The sequence below is a fragment of the Nelumbo nucifera genome, chromosome 4, assembly GCF_055504915.1.
Source record: "Nelumbo nucifera cultivar China Antique chromosome 4, China Antique-T2T, whole genome shotgun sequence".
Classification (NCBI taxonomy): Eukaryota; Viridiplantae; Streptophyta; class Magnoliopsida; order Proteales; family Nelumbonaceae; genus Nelumbo; species Nelumbo nucifera.
Window position 1 is genome coordinate 6,080,363 of NC_142652.1, and position 20,752 is coordinate 6,101,114.

At 36.8% G+C, this 20,752-nt stretch overlaps 1 protein-coding gene across 2 annotated transcripts; it reads left to right on the forward strand.

Annotated features, from left to right (window-relative positions):
* The first annotated feature begins 900 nt into the window (after nt 1-900).
* LOC104591665 (Zn-dependent exopeptidases superfamily protein) lies at nt 901-17,505 on the forward strand. 2 transcript variants are annotated; one of them, XM_010250616.3, is made up of 11 exons: nt 901-1,258; nt 1,426-1,561; nt 1,658-1,736; nt 1,926-2,128; nt 2,235-2,304; nt 11,288-11,410; nt 11,677-11,832; nt 14,686-14,862; nt 16,240-16,314; nt 16,395-16,535; nt 17,163-17,505. In XM_010250616.3, exons 1-11 carry the CDS (start codon nt 1,168-1,170, stop codon nt 17,382-17,384), a joined length of 1,473 nt encoding a protein of 490 aa, XP_010248918.1. In that variant the 5' UTR covers nt 901-1,167; the 3' UTR covers nt 17,385-17,505. The 2 variants fall into 2 exon arrangements, with proteins under 2 accessions (XP_010248918.1, XP_010248919.1); XM_010250617.3 differs by lacking the exon at nt 17,163-17,505 and adding an exon at nt 16,814-17,040.
* The last annotated feature ends 3,247 nt before the right edge of the window (nt 17,506-20,752 follow it).

The window sequence follows — 20,752 nt, forward strand, 5'->3', positions numbered from 1 at the left end:
AAGGCTTCTTTCTGTCCAGTTCGTACAAGTGAAATCTGACTGGCTTGCCTTGGTTCAAGCCCTTTCCAGTGGAAGAGCGGAACTGCCTGGGCAAGCCTTCTTTTGCTGAAAGGACATTCTAGTTGAATTTTCTAGTTTAAATATTGGACCCCATTCTTAGGCCCCATTTGGTTTACGGGAATAAGGGTCTGAAATTGGAATTGGAATAGACTACTTTGATTCTAATTGTTTGGTTGAGTGGAATTGGAATTCCATTCTCATTTCTATTGGAATGACATTCCTCCATTTAAGGGATTCCCCTTCTTATTGATTCCAATTCTCATTTCTATTTCCCTCTGAATCAAACAAACTATAGAAATATACCATTCTAATTTTAATTCCAAAAGATTTCAATTTCAATTCTAATTCCAATTCCAACTGCAAACCAAACGGACCCTTAATGTTGGTGCTTGTTTTTCCTATTTAATTTATTTCCTTTCACCAAAAAAATAAATCCATAAACATGCTATTTGAAGATTTTTTCTTCTTCATACTTGAATTGACTTTATTTATGTTCATTTATTTCCTGCACTCTCTTGCTGTCTAGGGTGTATGCCTTATTAAAAATGGATATTCAAGTTTTTGTACCCATTAGGTCTGTTTTCTCTATACATAATAGTTTGTGTTTTAATGGGCAAATAACATAAAGTCTTTATTTCATTTTAATCTTCTTTTTTATCACCACTAACGTGAGGGTATTTATATAAGGATGGATTTTGCAAATATAAAGATATATTTGTATAAATATATAGTCAAATTTTATTTTATAACATGCACTAATAGTACAGTTATTAAATTCGGGGTTTTCTACATGACCGATTAGTATTGATTAATAAACCGTCTAGGTGGAGCCAAGTGGTCATATGGGATATGGCTGATTTTTCATTTTGGCATTTTAGAACTACCGGAACGTGGCCCTGGCACTCCCTTTCAGCGGAGCCGGAGATGAGCATGAGCCCGTAGTACCGAGGCATCAGGAGATCCTTACTGCGTGCATCTCACGTGAGATTCATTTATAGAAGAGCGCGAGAAGAGAGAGAGAGAGATTTTCTGTCTGGCGCTCTGCATACCGAGGAGCAAGAACGCGAACGCCATCGAAGCCTTGAAGGTGGTGGAAGGTGCAAAGCCATGGCAGGAGGAGAACAATGCGAAGGAAGTACAGTTGTTTCTGATCTCATCAACTTCCTCAACGCTTCTCCTACTGCCTTTCATGCAGTTGGTAACAAATTGCTAACTCATCTGTCTCTCTCCATTCGTATTGAATAATAATATCACATAGTTATCTTATCATTTCTTTCCCACACCTAGGGTTTCTTTTTTTTTTTTTTTTTTCTACCTCATCCTGCAGATTTCTAGTATTCCTTAATGGTCATGTTTTTGGCACAGACGAGGCGAAGAAGCGTTTGAAGAACGCAGGATTCGAGCAAATCTCTGAGAGAGAGGATTGGGAACTGCAGGTCGGGAAGAAATACTTCTTCACAAGAAATCACTCTACAATTGTTGCTTTTGCGGTTGGACGAAAGTATGACTAAAATTTGTAAAATCAATTACACTACCTTATCGCTTTCAACTTTTTTTCTTCGTTCTTTGTTTCTGAAATTCCTGCAACCTTGTATAGATATGTTGCGGGAAATGGATTTCACATTATCGGCGCTCATACCGATAGCCCTTGTCTGAAACTAAAGCCCGTTTCAAAGGTAATTTCCCTTCATCTGTGCAGTCTTTTTGCGGCTTATTTTCATCATGGGAGGTTATCAAGTTTTAGAATCTGGTCCTTCGATATTCTCTTGAAATGTTGAACACCTAAATTTTACTAAGTTTTGAAGTTTTCATTATTATAAATTTTTTGAATTTAAGTTGGAAACTTGGTTGGTTGGCTACCTCAGGTAGCCAAAGGAGGGTATTTGGAAGTTGGTGTCCAAACGTATGGAGGTGGATTATGGAACACGTGGTTCGATCGTGACTTAACTGTTGCCGGGCGGTTGATCATAAGGGAGGAGAAAGATAAATCTGTGTCGTACTTACATCGGCTTGTTAGGATCGAAGAACCTATAATGCGAATTCCTACCCTAGCAATTCACTTGGACAGGTCTGTCAACAAAATATCTGAAATCTGATTTTTGTTACCTCTCTCTCTCTCTCTCTCTCCGATGAACTTTTAATGCTGGATGGCTATTTTTCTTATAAATGAATAGGGGTGTCAATGATGGATTCAAGCTGAACACGCATGGTCATCTTCTTCCAATACTAGCAACATCAGTTAAGGTGATTATTAGATTATGAACCTTTTCTTATATTGGTTATTTGTGCTTTTGTATGTTTATGTAGTCGTTAATATTGGGTTTGAAAGCCCATCTTATGTGGGTTTGGTATGAGTATTTCAGTATTTGTGCAAGAGTCAAATTTCATATTTGTCTAACAGCAGAATCTAGGGTCCAAGGACTATACCAAGATGTATCCTCTGACCATTTATGGGCATATTGCACTTATTACACTTTTATTTTTTATTACCGACATGTACATATTGTACATTAAACACTAAGTGTATAATGTAAAGGAAAGATAAGTAATAGATGAAAGAAATAATGAACCTGTAGCATGAAAATTTTAAAAAGCTTACGTTATATTTCAGCTACCTTTTCTAATTAAAATAATGGAATTTAGTTCTTTGTTGGCAAGCATCAATTCCGTTCTTCTACCCCTGGTGGACCTGATTGTAAAGTTTGGAGAGGGTGTAAAGATGAGGCTTTCTTGGTAAAATCCTATTCTCTCTTGTTGGCAGCTCAAGATTCAGATGAAGTTCCCTGGAAGTGGATTTGGAAGTTAGGTCTCCCTTCTAAAGTTGTGTTCTTTTCATGGGCTGGGATCTTTAATAAAATCCAAGCCATGGATAACCTTCTGGCTAGAGGCATGGTGTTGGTGGACAGGTCTGTTTTATGTGAGAATGGCTGGGAATCAGTCATCCATCTGCTTCTCCACTGTCCATATTCCTTCTCTATGTGTGAATGCATTTTGTTCTCTTTAATAAGGCTTTTGTTCTCCATTCTTCTCCACTGTCCATGATTAATAAACGAGCCGAGCTCACGCCTAATAGAGCTCGGCTTGTGAGGCTCGCGAGCCAAGCTCGAATATATATATATATATATATATATAATAAAAGTATTATAATTCTTAATTTTTTAAATATCAAATAAAGAATATTTCTAATATATAATTTTTTATTTTTATAAAACATTTTTTCTCAAATTGAGCTCGATCCTTGTATTACCTTGGTGAGCCGAGCTCGAGCCTCGTACTATTTGGCTCGGCTCGTATCCACCCCTAGTTCCTTGTGAGCCATTTAAACCTCTTAATTTCATATTTATAATACCACACTACAGATTCTGGAATCTGTAGCCAGCCCACTATCACCTTGGAGTCACCCTCAATTAACAATTGTGCCACTCCTAGCTGATTTGCAAACTGTACACTTTGAACTGCAGTCAACAGCTCCACCCTAGTGGAGTCCCCAAATCCTAAAGGACCCGAGTAGAGCAACACCACATTTCTGGCCTCATTCTTGAAAACCCCTCCCAACCCAGAAGGACCTGGATTACCTTGACTACTACCATCAAAATTCAGCTTCAGTACACCTATAGGAGGAGGTACCCAGATCATGCTTGCTCTAGGCTTTGCAGAGGTACTACTTGCCACTACAGCTCAATTCCTCCACAAATCACTAAAGGAGAAAAGGTGGAAAAGCTCCGTAGGTTTTAATTACTGAACCGCCCTATTCAAAATGCAATCCTTCAGCTCTTGTAGGTTTCTTTCATTCTCTTGACACTATGGCATTCCTTTCTTCCCAAACAGTATAGATCATTGCTGCTCTTGCAAATCTCCACATTAACCTCCCTCTTCTTGGCTGCCAAGGAAAGGTAGAATGATCGAAGAGTAAGCTTGCTTCTGCTGGCATGTTCCACCTGCATGGCTGCACCCAAACAACAAGAAGAGCCAATCCCATAATTCTGCTGTAAAAGAACAAGAAATTAGTAAGTGGTAACAGTCTTCACCATGGGGTCTGCAAAGAATACACCAGTTGGGTGAGATGTAAAGTAAAGGTCTTCTCTTTTGTAGATTATCCAAGGTGTTTATTTTCCCATGATACACCTCCAACAAAAAGCTATTACCTTAGGGGGAATGGATCTACACCACACTTCCTTAATTGGGAAAGTTATGAGATAGGGGCTGACAAAGGGACCTAAAAAAGGAGCACAACAGAAAGATCCTTTTGGCTGTGGGGACCAATTCGTTTATCTGGTTGAGAAGAGTCCAAACAGACTTTATCAAGAAGACTCAATAAACTGGTGAGACACTCAACTTCCCCATCCCTCAAACCTCTACGAAAGCCAAAATCCCAGTTTGGTGCCAAGTGATTTTCAAGAGGGGAGAAAAAAATGGAAGCAAATTCTTTTTTTTTTTTTGAAAAAAAGGTTAACTTTATTCAATAAAAAGAAGCAAACTCATTTTTGTACAAAGAGACATTAAATGGAGAAGGAAAAAGGTCCCTCAAGGGTTGATCACCAATCCAAGTGTCCTCCCAAAAAAGAACAAAGTTTCCAGCACAGACATCATACCTGATTAGGTTGAGAAAGAGAGGGAGAATACTGTGAATAGCCAGATAAGAGGGTATGGACTTAGGGAACACCCTAAGTATCCTCCCAAGGATCTCACCTTTGGGAACACCCTTAGATCCTACTTGGGATTTTGGGTTTCGTAGAGGACTTAGGGATGATGAAATTGAATTTCTTTCTGTCTTGCTTGGTTGTCTTAATCAGGTTTGTTTGGATCCCTCCAAGCCAGATAAGAGGGTATGGACTCCTAGACCCAATGGAACCTTCACTTGTGCTTCTTTCTTCAAGTCCATCTCTCAACTTTCTACTCACCAACCCTTTCCGTCAAAAGAAATTTGGTGCAGGCCAGTTCCCCAAAAAGTTATGGCGTTTTGTTGGGAAGTATTCCATAGGAAAGTAAACACTCTAGATAACCTACAAAAGAGAAGACCTTTCCTTTGTATTTCTCCTAATTGGTGTATCCTCTGTAGAGCTCACGGTGAGGATTGTTACCACCTATTAATATCTTGTCCCTTTTTTGCAGACCTTTGGGCTTGGCTACTTTCATTGTTTGGGAGTAGTTGGAGTCTACTAGCAGAAGTTCACATGCTCTTCAACCATTGTACCTTTTATTGGCCTACAAAAATAGGGAGACTTATGTGGAGATGTGCTCATGCTGCCTTGATTTGGACTCTTTGGGAAGAAAGGAATGTTAGAACTTTTCAAGAAAAGGAAAGGAGCAGTTAGGAATTGAAAGACTGTGTTAAATAGGACAATACCTTGGCTGAAGACCTTGGAAGTCTTTCATCAATTCTCCTTTAATGACCTTTGGAGAAATTGGTCAGCAGTAGCGAGGTGTTCATCCCTAAAGGACAAATCAATTATAAGCTGGTCTCCTCCATCCGAAGGCTCACTGAAGTTGAACTTTGATGGAAGTAGCATGGGTAATCCAGGATTATCCGAAATTGGGGGTGCTTTGAGAAATGAGAAGGGAGAGATTTTGTTGCTCTACTCAGGTCCCTTGGGAATTGGGGACTTCATTAGGGCAGAACTTTTAGCTGTTGTACAAGGGGTGCAATTTGCAAACCAGCTAGGGGTACAACACCTAACAATCGAGGGGGATTCCAAAGTGGTGGTGGGTTGGTTGAAAAATCCTGAAGAGGCTATGTGGCGTTACAAGAATGAAATGAAGAAATTTAGTTGGTTGACAAGGAATATGTTGGTCACTGTACAGTGGGTGGGGAGATCAGCAAATACTTTGTCAGATGTGTTAGCTGAGCAAGGGGTAAATAGGGAAGAATTGTTTTGGGCTCAGTTGTGATTCTTGCTTTTTTTTCCTAGTTTACTTGTAAGATTCAAGGAGGGGCTGCAGCTTGCGCCTCTCCCTGGGATGTTGTATGAACTCACTCTAAATCTGCTTCTGAATTAATAAATTTATTATCATTCATAAAGAAAAACAAATACTGCGAATAGCCTTCCATGGAGTTGCCAGTGTTGCCTGTCGAGATACACCAACATCCCACCCATTTTCTGCACGACCATGAATGCTTCCTATCACCTCATGCCACAATCTTTCTCTTTCCAAAGGCCATCTCTACAGCCATTTCCCCAAAAGAGCTTGGTTCTTTTGAACTAGATTCCCCAATCCCAAACCCCCCTATTATTCGCTCCTACAAACCACCTCTCACTTAACTAGGTGACCTTTCCTACTTTCCCCTGGTTCCCACAGGAAATCTCTCATAAGCTTCTCTAGCTTTTTAGCTTCCCTAGAAGGAATCCTAAAAACAATCAGGAAGTAGGTTAGCTAGCGTGGCTCTGATCAAAGTGATTCGCCCCCCCCCACCAAAAACTACTCTCTCTAGGATTTGCCCCTAAAGGGAGCCCCAAGTAGGTCAAAGGCCAAGTAGAAATGGAACACTCAAGACACTCTACGATAACCTCCAACTCTCTTAATTCCAAATTGACCCATGCTACTTAACTCTTATCAAGATTAACTTTTAAATTGGATACCCTTTTGAAATTTGTTACCAACATCTTCAAATTTCTCACCTTCTCAAAATCCCCCCCCCCTTCACAAAAAATTAGTATATCATTTGCAAATTGAAGGTGTGTAACTGGGATTTCCTCTCTACCTACTCGCCACCCTCTTACTACACCCTCCCTGTCAGCCTTTGATATCAGCTTGCTCAACACATCAACTATTAAAGTAAACAAGAATGGTAAGAGAGGGTCTCCTTGCTTAAAACCCCTATAGGCTGGAAAGAAATCCTTCACTATTCCATTAATCAAGATAGAGTAGTGACAGGAACTAATGCACCCAAAAATCCAATTACACCACCTTTCTCCAAAGCCACAACTTCTCAAAACATGAAGTAGGAGTTGCCAATCCACCAAATCATATGCCTTTTCATGATCCAACTTGCAAACGAAACCTCTTCTTTTTGATCTTCTCATCTCCTCCACATGATCGTTGGCAAAATCTGATCAATGATTTGTGTCCCTTGTACAAAGGCCCCTTGGGCTTGGCTAATTTGAGAGGGAAGGACTTCTTTAAGTCTCAATGACAAGACCTTGGCTAGAATTTTGTAAATACTGGTCACCAAACTAATCGGCCTAAAATCTTTAGGGTGAGCCGCATCAGCCTTTTTAGGAATTAAGGCCAAGAAAGTGGCATCGACTCCTGGGCTCACTATGTGTGTATCTGTGAATTCCTGAAACACCTCAACTAAGTCATCATTCAGCACCTCCCAACAACCTTGGTAAAACGCCATTGTAAAACCATCAGGGCCTAGAGCCTTAGATCTATCCATTAAAAACACTGCCTTCCTTATCTCTTCTTCCTCAAACCTTCTTTCCAACCAGCTTGTTTTTCCCTCACCCAACCTTAGCCAATCTAACCCTTCCAGAGGTAATCTCTCATTTAAAGGTCTTCTATAAATGGATTTAAAGTGATTCCAATTTGATCACATAATTTTTCCTTCATCTTCCGTTTGCCAAATCATGAAAGAATTGGGCATTCCCATCGCCTTCCTTAATCCACTTATGCCTTGATTTCTGCCTCCAACAGATCTCCTCTCTAAGTAATACATCTTCCAAATCCTTTTTAGTTTCCTTCTCAGCTCTCTATCCTGTTCATTCATGGTCCTTTGAGATTCCTTCTTGTCTAGCTCCTCAATCCGAGTAACTAGAGTCAGCTTTTGCTTCTCAGCCCTACCAAAGTGATCCCTATTCCATCCCTTCAATTTTAATATCTCAGTCTTTGCAACTTCTTGTGGAACTTACCCCCTTCCATTTTACTCCCCTAATTTCTTCACTCCACCACTCTTTCCTTTTAACCCCAAAATCTGGATGTGTCAACCACATGTTTTCAAACCTAAATGGTCTAGGTCCACTAATAAAGGTTTCCACACCTAATTTGATGGGGCAATGATCGGAAGTGACCTTGGGCAGAGCTCTAGAGACTAAGGGCTCGTTTGGCAAGTCTTTTTGAGAAGATCTTTTTGTAGCTCTGACAGTCAAAAGACGCATTGAGCTTTTGACATAAGATATGGGCAGCCTGAAAACCGTTTGTCAGACGTGCGTCTTTCCGTGTGTTGTTTCAGGTCTTTCTTCGCGAGATTAAAATGCGAAAGATGCGAGAAGCTTCATTTGGAGCTTCCCAAAATCAGCCCAAAATGGGCTTCTCGCATCTTTTCGGCGTCCTGTCTTTTGGCAGCTAGATCTTTCGCGTGCCAAATGGAAATAGACCGATTTTCGGTCTTCCCGGCTTGTAAACAGCCAAAAGACCGCGTGAAATTTCGGTTAATTTATTTCTCTAACCTCTATTTATTAATGAATTATTTTGGGTGTATTTCACCACATAAATGTTTGGATAGGCAGGAATACTCTATTTGAGAATCAAGCATAAAGATATCCTTATGGTGGTATTCCCATGGTAAAATGCTACATTACTTGATCTTAAAAGAAAATATGCTGCTATAAACAAATGTTCTCTTAGATACTATGTTCCCATTCCTAATGTCACTGCATCCACCTTTCTTTTTTGACTCAAACAGGTTGTGGCTCCACCTGTTTGGCAACGTACACTGTGCATATGATGTAGTTGTGTTTCTCTTTCCTATAATGAGATGGTGTTTCATAAGGTGCTATTACCTGCTGCTTCTGAACAAAACCATCAGTGCATATCTACAGGAAAGATTTATACTAGTAGCTGTATGTATTTTCCATGCAGGTGGCACATATTGTCATTTATATAAGCTATCTAGTTTGTGAACTGAAACTCAAAGATTTTATAGAACTCCAAGGATCATTTGGTAATGGCTCAATTGATTCCTTGGCTTGATTACTTGTTTTCTTTTTATATAATATGTCTACACCAATGTTTTAAAACGCGGAGGTGTGACGCGAGGCGTTCCACTACCCGGAGGCGTGAGGCGTAAGCCTCAAGTATGTATTTTTTTTATAGTTATAGTGGGTATTAATAAAAAATAGATATTTTAAACATAAAAACATATATAACACTAAATTGACTTAATTTCTATAAGACTATAAGCATTCAGTTTCTACAATTTACAAGCAAAATCAATAAATCATTTATCAAATTCAAAAGAAGCAAAATCAATAAAAGGCTGAACTGATGAAGCTACAGCCAGCAGTTGGGTCTTGGGCCTCTTGGCCTATTCGGTCCATTAAATGTGTTAAAAAAAAGAAAAAATAGAAAGAACATAATCAACAGATTACATAACTACTAAAATCATGCAGCTTTGTTAAACAGATTGCATAATCAACAGAATACATAATTTATTCATGTAGCTTTGTTCAAGAAGGCTGAAACAAAACTACTAAAATCAAGAAAAAAAAGAAACACCAGAATACAGAAATGAAGAACATAACTACTAAGTACTAAGTTACTAACCGTTGAAGCTTATTTCCAAAAAAAAAAAAAAAAACAGAACCGTTGCAGCTTTGTCACGTTCACAGCCACCCAGGTTGGTCGGTTACTTGGTTGGCCCAGCAGCAACTTCTCTTCAATAGTTCGATTGCAATTGAAAATAGAATAAAAAAAATATGATCACATCTGAGAAATTTCAGGTTGCTCGAAGAAGAATAAAGAAGAAGAAGTTGCAGGTTGCTCGAAGTTGAAAGGAAAAGAAAAAAAAAAACATACCAGACCAGATTTCTTGAAGTTGAAGTTGCAGGTTGAACGTTCGAACAGAGTAGAGCTTCTTCGCAGTTCGCACTTAGCAAGAGGTTTCGCAGTTCAGACTTCACAATTCTTTCGAGCCCTAAAGTTTGGGTTTGAAAGAGGGATATTTCTCCCTCTTTTAGACTTAAAAAAATAGTTGTATACAATGGGGGCCATGATATAATCGTGGCCCCACCAATTAGAACATAAAAAAATTAAAACAAATGATTTGTTAAATGTTTAAATATATCACACATGGGAGGCGTAAGCCTCTTTCCAAAGGCGTGCCAGAAGCGTATGCCTCTACCCACGCCTCTATACCTGAGGCGTACGCCTCAATGGTCTGGGCGCTTCTGTCATGCACCTCCAGGCGTTTTGGGAACCTCCAGGCGTACGCCTCCCACGCCTTTTAAAACACTGGTCTATACCATTCTTCCTTCATTCTTTTGAATGTTTCGGTGGATCCTAGGATCCATATTGGAAAGCAAGAGTAAGAATTGAGATTTGATCGATTGATTACAATCAATACAAATCAATTGGATGACAACTTCAGGCTGATTATATGATTTTGACAATCACATATAGTATAATCCATGGTTCAAAGTATTGATACATTCGATAGCATGAAGACGTGTATTGGGTGTTTCAGGTGAATAAAAAACTACCTTTTTTTTATTATTTTTTTACTTTCATATTTTTATCAGTGACAATATCGACATGTTTGAACATTTAAAAACATTAATTTTAGGAAATGGTTTAAGGCGTATCAGCAGCTCATCGATACAATACGATATGTCCAATATGGGGCGTATCATATTGAAATTTTGAACCTTGATACATTCTATTGAAAATTTTAAGAGAATTTTGACAGGGTAGTAATGATGATTTGCTGACCTGTTCTTTAGGCTAGGGAGCTTTTCCACTGACAATTACATTTTCCCCTTTTGATTGGTAGAAGTTTTATGCTTTTGATTGGTAGAAGTTTTATCTGCACCTGCTACACATGGTCGGGAAGGCAGCAATGCCAATTGATGTTATTAATGTGTCTAACTAATAAAAATAATGTTCTTCCAAAAAAAAAAAATCAAAATATATGTTACTGGTCTGTCTAATTTATTTTCATGAATAAAATGTAATTAATTAGTTTGTATATCTCTGACTCTTAATATTGCTTAAGAAAAAATATGCACTCAAGAGCATTCTGTTTATTATATATATGACTGAGTTGTCCTTAGGCAGTTAGGAAAATGTTTGGATATTATTGAGACTCAAATAATCCAGGATGTGATAACATTATCATACTTATGTCCTTAATAGTTGTGGCATGTTTTTTCCCCGTTAAGTTAGACCCTTCCAATCCTCGTGGGATAGGTTGTATGCTATGATGGACTGAATCTTTTCCCATTGAGTAAGAATGCTGTGGCATGAATATTATCTTTCTGCTACTCTGACTCTAAATGAGATGATTTGTCAGGCGGAGCTTAATAAGGTGGTTCCTGAAAATGGTTCAGCTGAAGGTGGTGTTCAAAGTGAAGGAAAGAAGTCTAATGAGAAAGGGAATATTGATAGCAAGAAGCATCATTCACTTCTGTTACAGGTTACAAAACTTTTGAGCCTAAGTTTCCTGCTTAAGAAATTCTTTTAGTTTTATTTCTTTTTTTTTTCTGAGAAAAAGGGTTTTAGTTTTCATAGATTATTAGGTGAGCAGGAATTATCAAAAAAAAAAAAAAAATTAGGTGAGCAGGATAATAGTGGAATTGCAATTTTAAAAACTGTATTTTAAATGCATGGTGCTCCATCTGAGAAGGCAGGATTTTTTAGTTTCTTGAATATAAAGTTTGTCTTTGCTTGAATTTCCTGCAGCTACTTGCAGCCCAGGCCGGATGCAAGACAGATGAAATATGTGATTTTGAGCTACAGTTGTGTGATACTCAACCAAGTACTGTAGCTGGTGCGACAAAAGAATTTATTTTCTCAGGAAGGCTTGATAATCTTTGCATGTCATTTTGCTCTTTGAAGGTCAGTATTTTGCATCATTACATTCATAATCCATTCACAGAAAATGGTGAAAAAACTTAGCTGCTTAGGTATTTTCTTATAGTTAATTAGTCATGTAAGCATCTTTTTCAGATACTCTTTTTTGATAGATAAAATATCATATTTCCATTAAAGCAGAAAGAAATTACATAATCAGTCCCTTGGGAAGGTGCGAGATGCCGCCTCTCCAAACATGAAGCACATAAAATCTTAAAACACAGAATCTAAAGCAAAATGTACATGTGTACTAATACAAAATTACAGCTCAGCCCAAAATAGTGTTTCCCGAGTTGTGCCCTATTTTGCTGAGCTATCAGCAAAGGCATTAGCTGAATTTGTTGGTGTGTACAATCAACCATGTCTATTGGTGCTCTCTTGTGCTATGACTATGAGCTTATATGAATTTGTTAGGGAGTACAACATTTTACTGATGAACTTAATCATTGTGTCCAATGGAATTTCTTTCTGCTGCCTAGCAATAACAGTGGTATGATGCTGATGTTGATGATACGATTGGTAGGCCTGTAATCGGAGCGAATTTGAATCAAATCACGTCGTATTTATAAAACTGATTATTCGAATTCAATTCGATATTCAATGGATGTTGAAAATTTAAAATTGAATTCGAATTCGACTAGATAATTAAATATTTGATTAATTTGAATTCGATGGATTACATCCTAATTCTTGAAATCCAAGAATGAGCCCTCTTGTTCCCTTTGAATGAATTATGGAGAAAGTCTTTGCTTATTTTCTTTGAATGAACAAAGGGTATACACTGTTTCTGTAAATGAAGAAGACAGACGAACAACAAGGGGGAAAATAGAAAAGAAAAACAAAAACCTAATAAAATCTGGAACAAACAATGAAGAAGATGGACGAAGAACAAGGATAAAGCAAGAGAGAGAGGGAGGGAGGGGGAGAAAGAGGAGAAGAGGGAGAGACTGCATCATTTTTTTCCGTTTACCGTAAAACAAATGGATGATAGCTGCAACTGTGCTATTCATTTACTGTGAAACTCTTTTTTGCTTCATTGATACATGATCTTTGCTTTCAAATGCGCTATTCATTGTTTTATATTTGAAATCTCTTCCATGAAAATCAGCAAAACCAGACACTGAGGAGGAGGTCGATGCAGGCGAAGAAAAAAAAAAGAGAGAGAGATACATGGGAGGGAAATGGGGGAGATGAGATGGAGCAGGTTGAAGTAATTAATGCACTTTTATCACCTGTCAACTAATGAAACTAAGTCTGAACCGAGTGGTCTTATCATGGCAGAAGCAATTACTTCTCTTTTTGTTTATTCATATTAAAATAAGATTATATAATAATATATAATATAAAAAGTTAAAGACACTTGACCTAGGTTTTAACATTTAAGACATGTATCTTTCTTTTATAAAAGGAATGTTAGAACACATATATACTATATTATATTATTATAATATCGAATTCGAATTCGGATTTTTGAATACCGTTGACACCCCTAATGATTGGACACCTTGAAACCAAAGGGTTTAGCCATACTGACACTTGGAAACTGTGCTTATACTTGGCAAATGGCATAGGAATCTCAATTATGCTCCAAACTGATGTCAGCAGAAAACTTAGGCACTACTAGTAACCACAATATCTTGAGAGAGGAGACATCTAATAAGGAAGGCTCAGAAGCTTGATTTTCGTTATTTTTACAATATTTTGAAATTATTCATATAACTAAAATATTATTTATTGTCATATCAATAAAAAAAACTATTATTTATTGTCATGTCCCTATGCCATGATATTTGGAGGTCATGGTTTTGAAAACCAAACTGGACTGGATGGTTGGACTGTTTTGGACCCAGGAATCAGTCATGGTTCAGGGTTGGGTTTTGGTCCCAAGAACCATTCAACTGGTCTGGTTTTCAAAACCATGTTGGAGATTAATGCGTTGGATACTTGTAGAAGCCTGAATGCTCAGCATGATGGTGATGATTTGACCATTTTGGACAGCATCTTGTATTTTCATCTTAGGTACATGCCAGTCACTTCTGGAATAGCAAATTTATTTCAGGTTTTCTGAATGGACAATGTCAGAAACCTTGTATCAGTTTCAGAAAATTATATCCTTTGAAAATGGAAATATGATCTTTACTCATGGAAACCTTGGATCATAACAAACTAAAAAAGTGGTCAAAACTATAATCAAGTACGGATTTTTCCCATTTTCTTTGAATGCCACGATGTTTATTTCAAGTTTTACCATGTATTTCACACTACTCCTGGTCCTGGGTTATGGGGTTTGATCCAAAATTAGTTATCAGCAAGGAAAAAGAATGTTTTTGACACTAGACAACAATTAAATTTATATTTGTAGTTGTTGAACACACATCTAAATCATGCCATGCCACGTCTTCCTTGCTCAATTTGACAATGCCTTATGTTTCTGTCGAGGAACTGTTCAACCTAAAAGCTTAAGCTGTTAGGTGAGGTCCCTGAATAGGTTTTTATTCTCTTAACACATTCCCTCACACAAAAGTCTATTGGGCTTAAAGTGTGGACAAGCACAGGCCCACCCATGTCAATGACCCATTCAACCTAAAAGCTAATGCTGTTAGATGAGGTCTAGGTTTTTATTCTCTAACAGTTTCAGAGGAACTAAGAAATACCAAAATTTTGTGTCATATTCACATTGGGTCATGTACTCTTCACTACAATCCTTTGAGTTGTTAGTCTACGAGGAAAATATCTGTTTCAAATTGTTTGTCTACAAGGAATATGTGACTACTTTGTTTGTCTATCTTCCATCATAGAAAGTTATTCTGATTTATTAGCTTATGGATTTAATTCTAGGCTTTGATTGATGCCACATCCTCCGAATGTAGTCTTGAGGATGAAACCGGTGTAAGAATGGTAGCATTGTTTGATCATGAGGAGGTTGGATCAAACTCTGCACAAGGAGCTGGTTCACCTGTGATGTTAGATGCTCTTTCACGAATCACAAATTCCTTCAGCTCATCAAATTCTAAGGTAGAACAGTTTCTTTATGATTTCCATATTTTAGGCTTGAAATATAGGTTTGCTGCTATGGTTATTTTCTTTCTGCTGCAAATTATTTTTTTTTCAGTAAGTAGGGCAGTCCTAAATATGTAGTTTGCCTTTTTCAAATATCTAGTGCTCTTCATTTATCAAAAAAAATATGGTACTCTTTTTTAGCAAATTAACAAATTCTGGAATCTGGATTATGCTCTAAAGTAGATATACTAGTATCATTGTTTACCATTTACACACATGCACACACACGCACACACACACTAAGGGCATGTCTAAAGTACATAACTTGAGAACTTATCTAAGAATTTAGCATCACTTTTTTTTTACCTGAATCAGTTCATTAGTAAAGCAAAAGACTGTTCACTGGATGATTAGTATTGTAAATACCGATCTTGCTATTTAGTGGTCTTAACTGTGAGCTTAGTTTCAAGTCATTCATTTTCTATGTGACCTATTATTTTTCTTCCCACTTTTTTATGTTCGAAGTCCAGATTTGTTTGGTAGATTAGATAATGTTGAGGGTGTCCTCTCTACTAGGATATGCATACTTGTCTGGGATCCAATACCTGATCCCTTGTATTTGATCTGGTGGCTGTAGCCTTTTCATTTATTATAGTTTCTTTGGTAGTCAATATAGGTGTCACCTTGGACGAACTAGAGGAGGAATGAATTAGAGCAAACTGCAAATTATATAAGCCCACTTCCAAGGGTAAGTTGCATTTGAAAGATCAGAATTGCAGACCTCAAATTGGGAGTCTTTTTTTTTTTTTAATTTTTTAAGAGGAAAGCAAGGAAATTTTGTTAGATATCAAAAAGCAAAAAGGAAAAGAGTTTACAAATGCAGGTGTCCAAATCCCACACATTCAGGCTCTCAAAGGCTTCATATACAAAATCAAAAGGCTTAGATAGATAGTTAGCAACCATGTTAGTCTTGCAAAGGGTATAGACAAAAGAAAGTTTTAGCTTCCGTTTGGGAGTGCTTATTTTCAAGCACTTATTTTAGGCTTGGGATCACACCAATAAGCACTTATGTGCATTTGGAAAATAAACTCCAATAAGTGCTTATTCATGGAAATAAGCCCATTTTGAATAAGAACCCAAGAAGGTACTTGTTTTTAAGCACTTATTGTTTTCTGGCCTGTCTTGGCCCACCACGTAATTCTTAAAATACCTATACTACCCCCATTTGAAGAAGCACTTTTTCACCAAACATTGGTAAGTGCTTATTTGAATAAGCACTTCCAAAGAAGGCAGATAAGCAAAATCATTTCTTCTTTCTCTTTTCTGATTTGGGTTTGTTAACTGTTCTGTTTCTCATAATTGGTTATTTTCTTTGCACTTGCTATTTCTCAGCTGCTTGAGAAAGCAATACAACGGAGCTTTCTTGTATCTGCAGACATGGCACATGCTTTGCACCCTAATTATATGGTATGTAAAATGCTCTTTCCCCATTTTGCAAATGCCTGTAATGGGCTATCTTAACAATTCAGCAACATGACCTTTCTCAGGACAAGCATGAAGAAAATCATCAGCCAAAGCTGCATGGCGGACTTGTCATTAAGCATAATGCCAATCAGCGCTATGCAACCAATGCCGTCACATCTTTCATTTTTCGAGAGATTGCAGAGAAACATGGCCTTCCTATTCAGGTCAGTTCTGTCCCTTGGAGATATATGACCACGTATATTTTAGTTGGCATTTTATGAAGTGAAAAGTTTTTCTTACAAAGAAAGAAAAAAGAAACTAGGATCCTTTTTGTTCATGGAATGGAATGAATTAAGGATTGCGCACAAATGATAGATGTGCCTTACATGTTAATTTACCTAACATGTGAATTGCTCATTGAGTGGGGGATCTGTCAATTGGAATTGGCTACTACTACCTTTTTTATGTCTTGTAAGAAGGTGGCCGGTTTTTGTATTTGCAGAAATGCACTTGTTGCAGATATAATGACACTGTAGTTCAGAACATGGTTGGAAGCATTGATACGCTGAATATGCAAAGATTGCCTATCCCGAGTTTTCAACAATCGATACTCTTTCTTTTTTTTTTTCAGACTTGTAATTCACATTTGGATATATTAGGGTGGGTATTAATGTTTATATCTATCAGAAGGACCTAAATTTCAGCATTTAGCATTTCGGTGACCCATGATACTTTAAAGTTTAAACCATGGTTTAGAAATCATCACTTGATACAAATTTCCTCTTTGAAACCAGAGTTGTAAATGGCCGACTTGCTCGAAGAATAAGAAGCTTCTATTTTGGCTTTTGCAGGATTTTGTGGTCCGTAATGACATGCCTTGTGGGTCGACCATTGGTCCCATATTGGCAAGCGGAGTGGGAATCCGCACGGTGGATGTTGGGGCACCACAATTATCAATGCATAGCATTAGAGAAATGTGTGCTGTTGATGATGTGAAGCACTCCTACGAGCATTTCAAATCATACTTCCGAGAGTTCACTCAGCTTGATGCCAAGATCAGTGTGGATGCTTGAACTTCCAAAACCATCTAGCTTTTGGGGCTTTGATCATCTTTTACTGTTTAAACAGTTATGCATTTGGATTTGTACTATAATCACTTATTTAATGATAATAAGATGGATGTCCTCATTGGTATAGGCACGGCAAATAAAGACGTTGATGCGGTTTCCTGAAGCTTATCGCTAAAGCTATGTTTGGTTTGGTAGAAAATGAGAGACAAATCGAAGGAAAAAAAATACGAGTTATATTTCACGGTCTAATGTCTATTCAAGGTGGAGGTGCACATTATTTTCCTTGGCAAATAGAGGCCTTGTTGTTCGCTTCCAAGTATTACAGGTTACGATATCGGATATTCTGGCATCTCTTGGAAACATGGTTGCCTTGTAATGCTTCAGACCAATTTTTTCTAACCGTTGTTGATCCGGGTGGTTAGATCGGTTTGGGAACCATCCAGGCAGCCAGTTTTATTTTATTCCAAATCTGGTTTTCGGCCAAAAATTGTTGAATTAGTCAATGATCCATTGATCTAAACGGTTGAATCAATTTAATTCGTTTAACGGTTTTGGTCATTTTTTATTTTTAAATTTTTTGTTAGAACGGATCATCTGTTCAAACTAGATGATTGAATTGTCAATTCAGAAACTGGTGACCAGAATGGTTTCGGTTTTGGGTCAGTTTTTAAAACTTTGCCTTGTTTAATTGCTATTATTTTTGGACCTTGTCGCTTTCATCCATAGTTCTTGTCGATGGATAATGTTATCTCCTTTCCAATTCTCATTCAATCCAGTTAGGTTGGATTGTGATAAGTATCGTTGTTACATGGTCAAATGAAGATATAGAGATGTTTAGGTGTGAGTATTGTTTGGTTAAAATCGAAAAACCGAACCAAAATTTTTGGTTTTGGATTGTTTGGTTTGGTTTGGTTAATTTGGTTTTAAAAAATTTCAGTTTTGGTTTTTGTTTTTAGGATTAGAAATTCGGTTAACCAAAAAATCAAATTAATTGAAATTTATTATATACATAATATAATATATATTATTAATATATAAAACATAATATATTATAATATGTATATAATATATTATATAATATTAATATATAACATACATTAACATATACATATATTATAATATACATAAATATATATATATATATATATATATAATATAATATGTATTAGAATAATATTAATAAAGTTTGGTTTTAACCAAAATAACGAAAAACCGAACCGAAAAATTTAGTTTTGGTTTTTTTTTTTTAATAATTCGGATTTGGTTTGGTTTTATATTTTATAAATTTGGTTTATTTGATTTGGTTTTTAGCCGAATAAACCGAATGTTCACCCCTAGAGATGTTAGAATAGATGGGATTGGATGACACTGGACATCCAAAATTTCTAACGAATGGATTGGATTACACTTTACTAGACTGGAAACATCTTGTCCATTTACAGCTTCGAGAGAAGAATGGAATCAACATAATCACTTCGTATATATTAAAATACTAAACACTAATCAAGCAAATGGTGCAAATAGATTGGGGCACATTAGAGAATAATCTTTAAAACATACTTGCTTTAGTTTAGAGTAGGTTATAAATCAAATATCACATTTAGGTTTTATCATTATTTAATTAAACATATCACATTCGCTTAAGAAAATATATATATATATATATATAAGGAAGGTCTTCAGGCAACAATACCCACCCTATAGACACGTGGCCATCCCAATGCTACTTATGGTTTGGACTTTGGAGTCCTACATCATGCATATTTGGCCTGATTATATTATCAGTTGATTATAACCATATATGATGATGATTTGATTGCAGTCATATATTTTTCATCTTTTACTTCAGAGGATGGATTTGGCATGGATTGTTTTTCTTAGCAGTTCTTTGAATAACTTTTCTTCATTCTTTGCCTTTTTGAATATATATCATTTAAATGCTTTTTATCCATTCATATGTCCCTAAATATTAAGCAATATTGGTGATATTGTTGTAAACATCCATCTAATTTTACTATTTTAGAAATAGATTAGTGATTTCAAAGTTATTGATACTTTTTTGGGGGTGGGTTGCTCAATAGGATATTGATTTTTTATTGTTAAATAGTAAATTTCAAATTAAATGATACTGTAGTTGCCCCTTACTTAGTATGTGGTCATTCTCTAAATAAAATATGGTAAGTCTCTTAAATCAAATAAAGAGCCTACCCTAAATGTCTATTATAAATAATTAAAAATTTGAAATAATTCAGATTAAATCAAATAATTACTTGCTAAAAAATACTGAATTAAGTAAATAATAATAACAATCAGTTATTTATAGAAATAATTAATAATAATGACAATCATCAAGTACTTAATTAAGTAAATGATGAAAAAATAAATAGTGATCGTCATTATTTATTTTGCAAACAAGCAATTGGGTAAGGTTATTATATTTTGTTTTATCTACCTGTTTTAATGCGCTTCCATACTACTAAAGTAGAACAATAATATTGTCCGATAGCCAAGAAATTGTTTATAGGTATTTAGCTCCCTTAATTTAATTTAGTGAACTAGGAATGATCCCTACTAAGTATGGGGCCACTATTTTGAATTATTTAAAATTTTTAAATCATTTATATTACACATTTAGGTTAGATTTGTTTTTTCATTTTAATAGATATTTCTTTAATTTAAGAGATTATCATATTTTATCTACAAGATTTGGTTCACACTATTTATCATTTCCTTTGATATTCACAACTATTGAATCATTTTTTGAATTAATCATATTTTATTATTTACCAAAAGGTGGACGAATTCTGTATAGCCTCTGCCGTCTACAACCTTCAATTTCATTATACCTTCTGATGAATGATGATTTGGCCCGACCTATAAAACGGCGACATGTGGACGTTGATTCAGCGTAAGCGACAGCTCAGCATTGTGGTCCAGTACGGCTAAGTGATAGGCCCATAAAGCAGCTCGCTACATGGTAGCGGGGGAAAGGAGGGGCTCGCCACAATGCGAGCTCCGGGTCCCCCGAGCTACCTCAAGGGATATTCCGAGGCAAAATTTAACTTGCGAGCTAAGAAAGCCAGCTCGCTCGAGCTCCCGAACAAGGCAAGTCATCCAAGGACTAATTCTATTAAGGGTACTTTTGAAGTATTCGAAGCTCGTTGCAAAGTATCTTGCGAATGGGCCGCACGAGCATTCCTCAGGAAGCTTCTATTTAATAGGCCGTACCAGTCAGACTGGGCCACGTCCCTAACTGACAGCGCAGTCCCTGTCCTTTCAACAGTCTGCGCCCACGTCTCTCAGTAGGCGGAGGCGTGCCTATCACTTTGGGGACGTGTCACTCACCCGGGTAAGGAGTACGTCCCAACGGC

What these genes read in the sequence shown, in the direction of transcription:
- LOC104591665 (XM_010250616.3), top strand. Translation starts at nt 1,168, where the DNA reads ATGGCAGGAGGAGAACAATGCGAAGGAAGTACAGTTGTTTCTGATCTC. An exon ending in AACTAAAGCCCGTTTCAAAG is followed by an intron (nt 1,737 to 1,925) that starts GTAATTTCCCTT and finishes TGGCTACCTCAG; the next exon opens with GTAGCCAAAGGAGGGTATTT. An exon ending in CTAGCAATTCACTTGGACAG is followed by an intron (nt 2,129 to 2,234) that starts GTCTGTCAACAA and finishes ATAAATGAATAG; the next exon opens with GGGTGTCAATGATGGATTCA.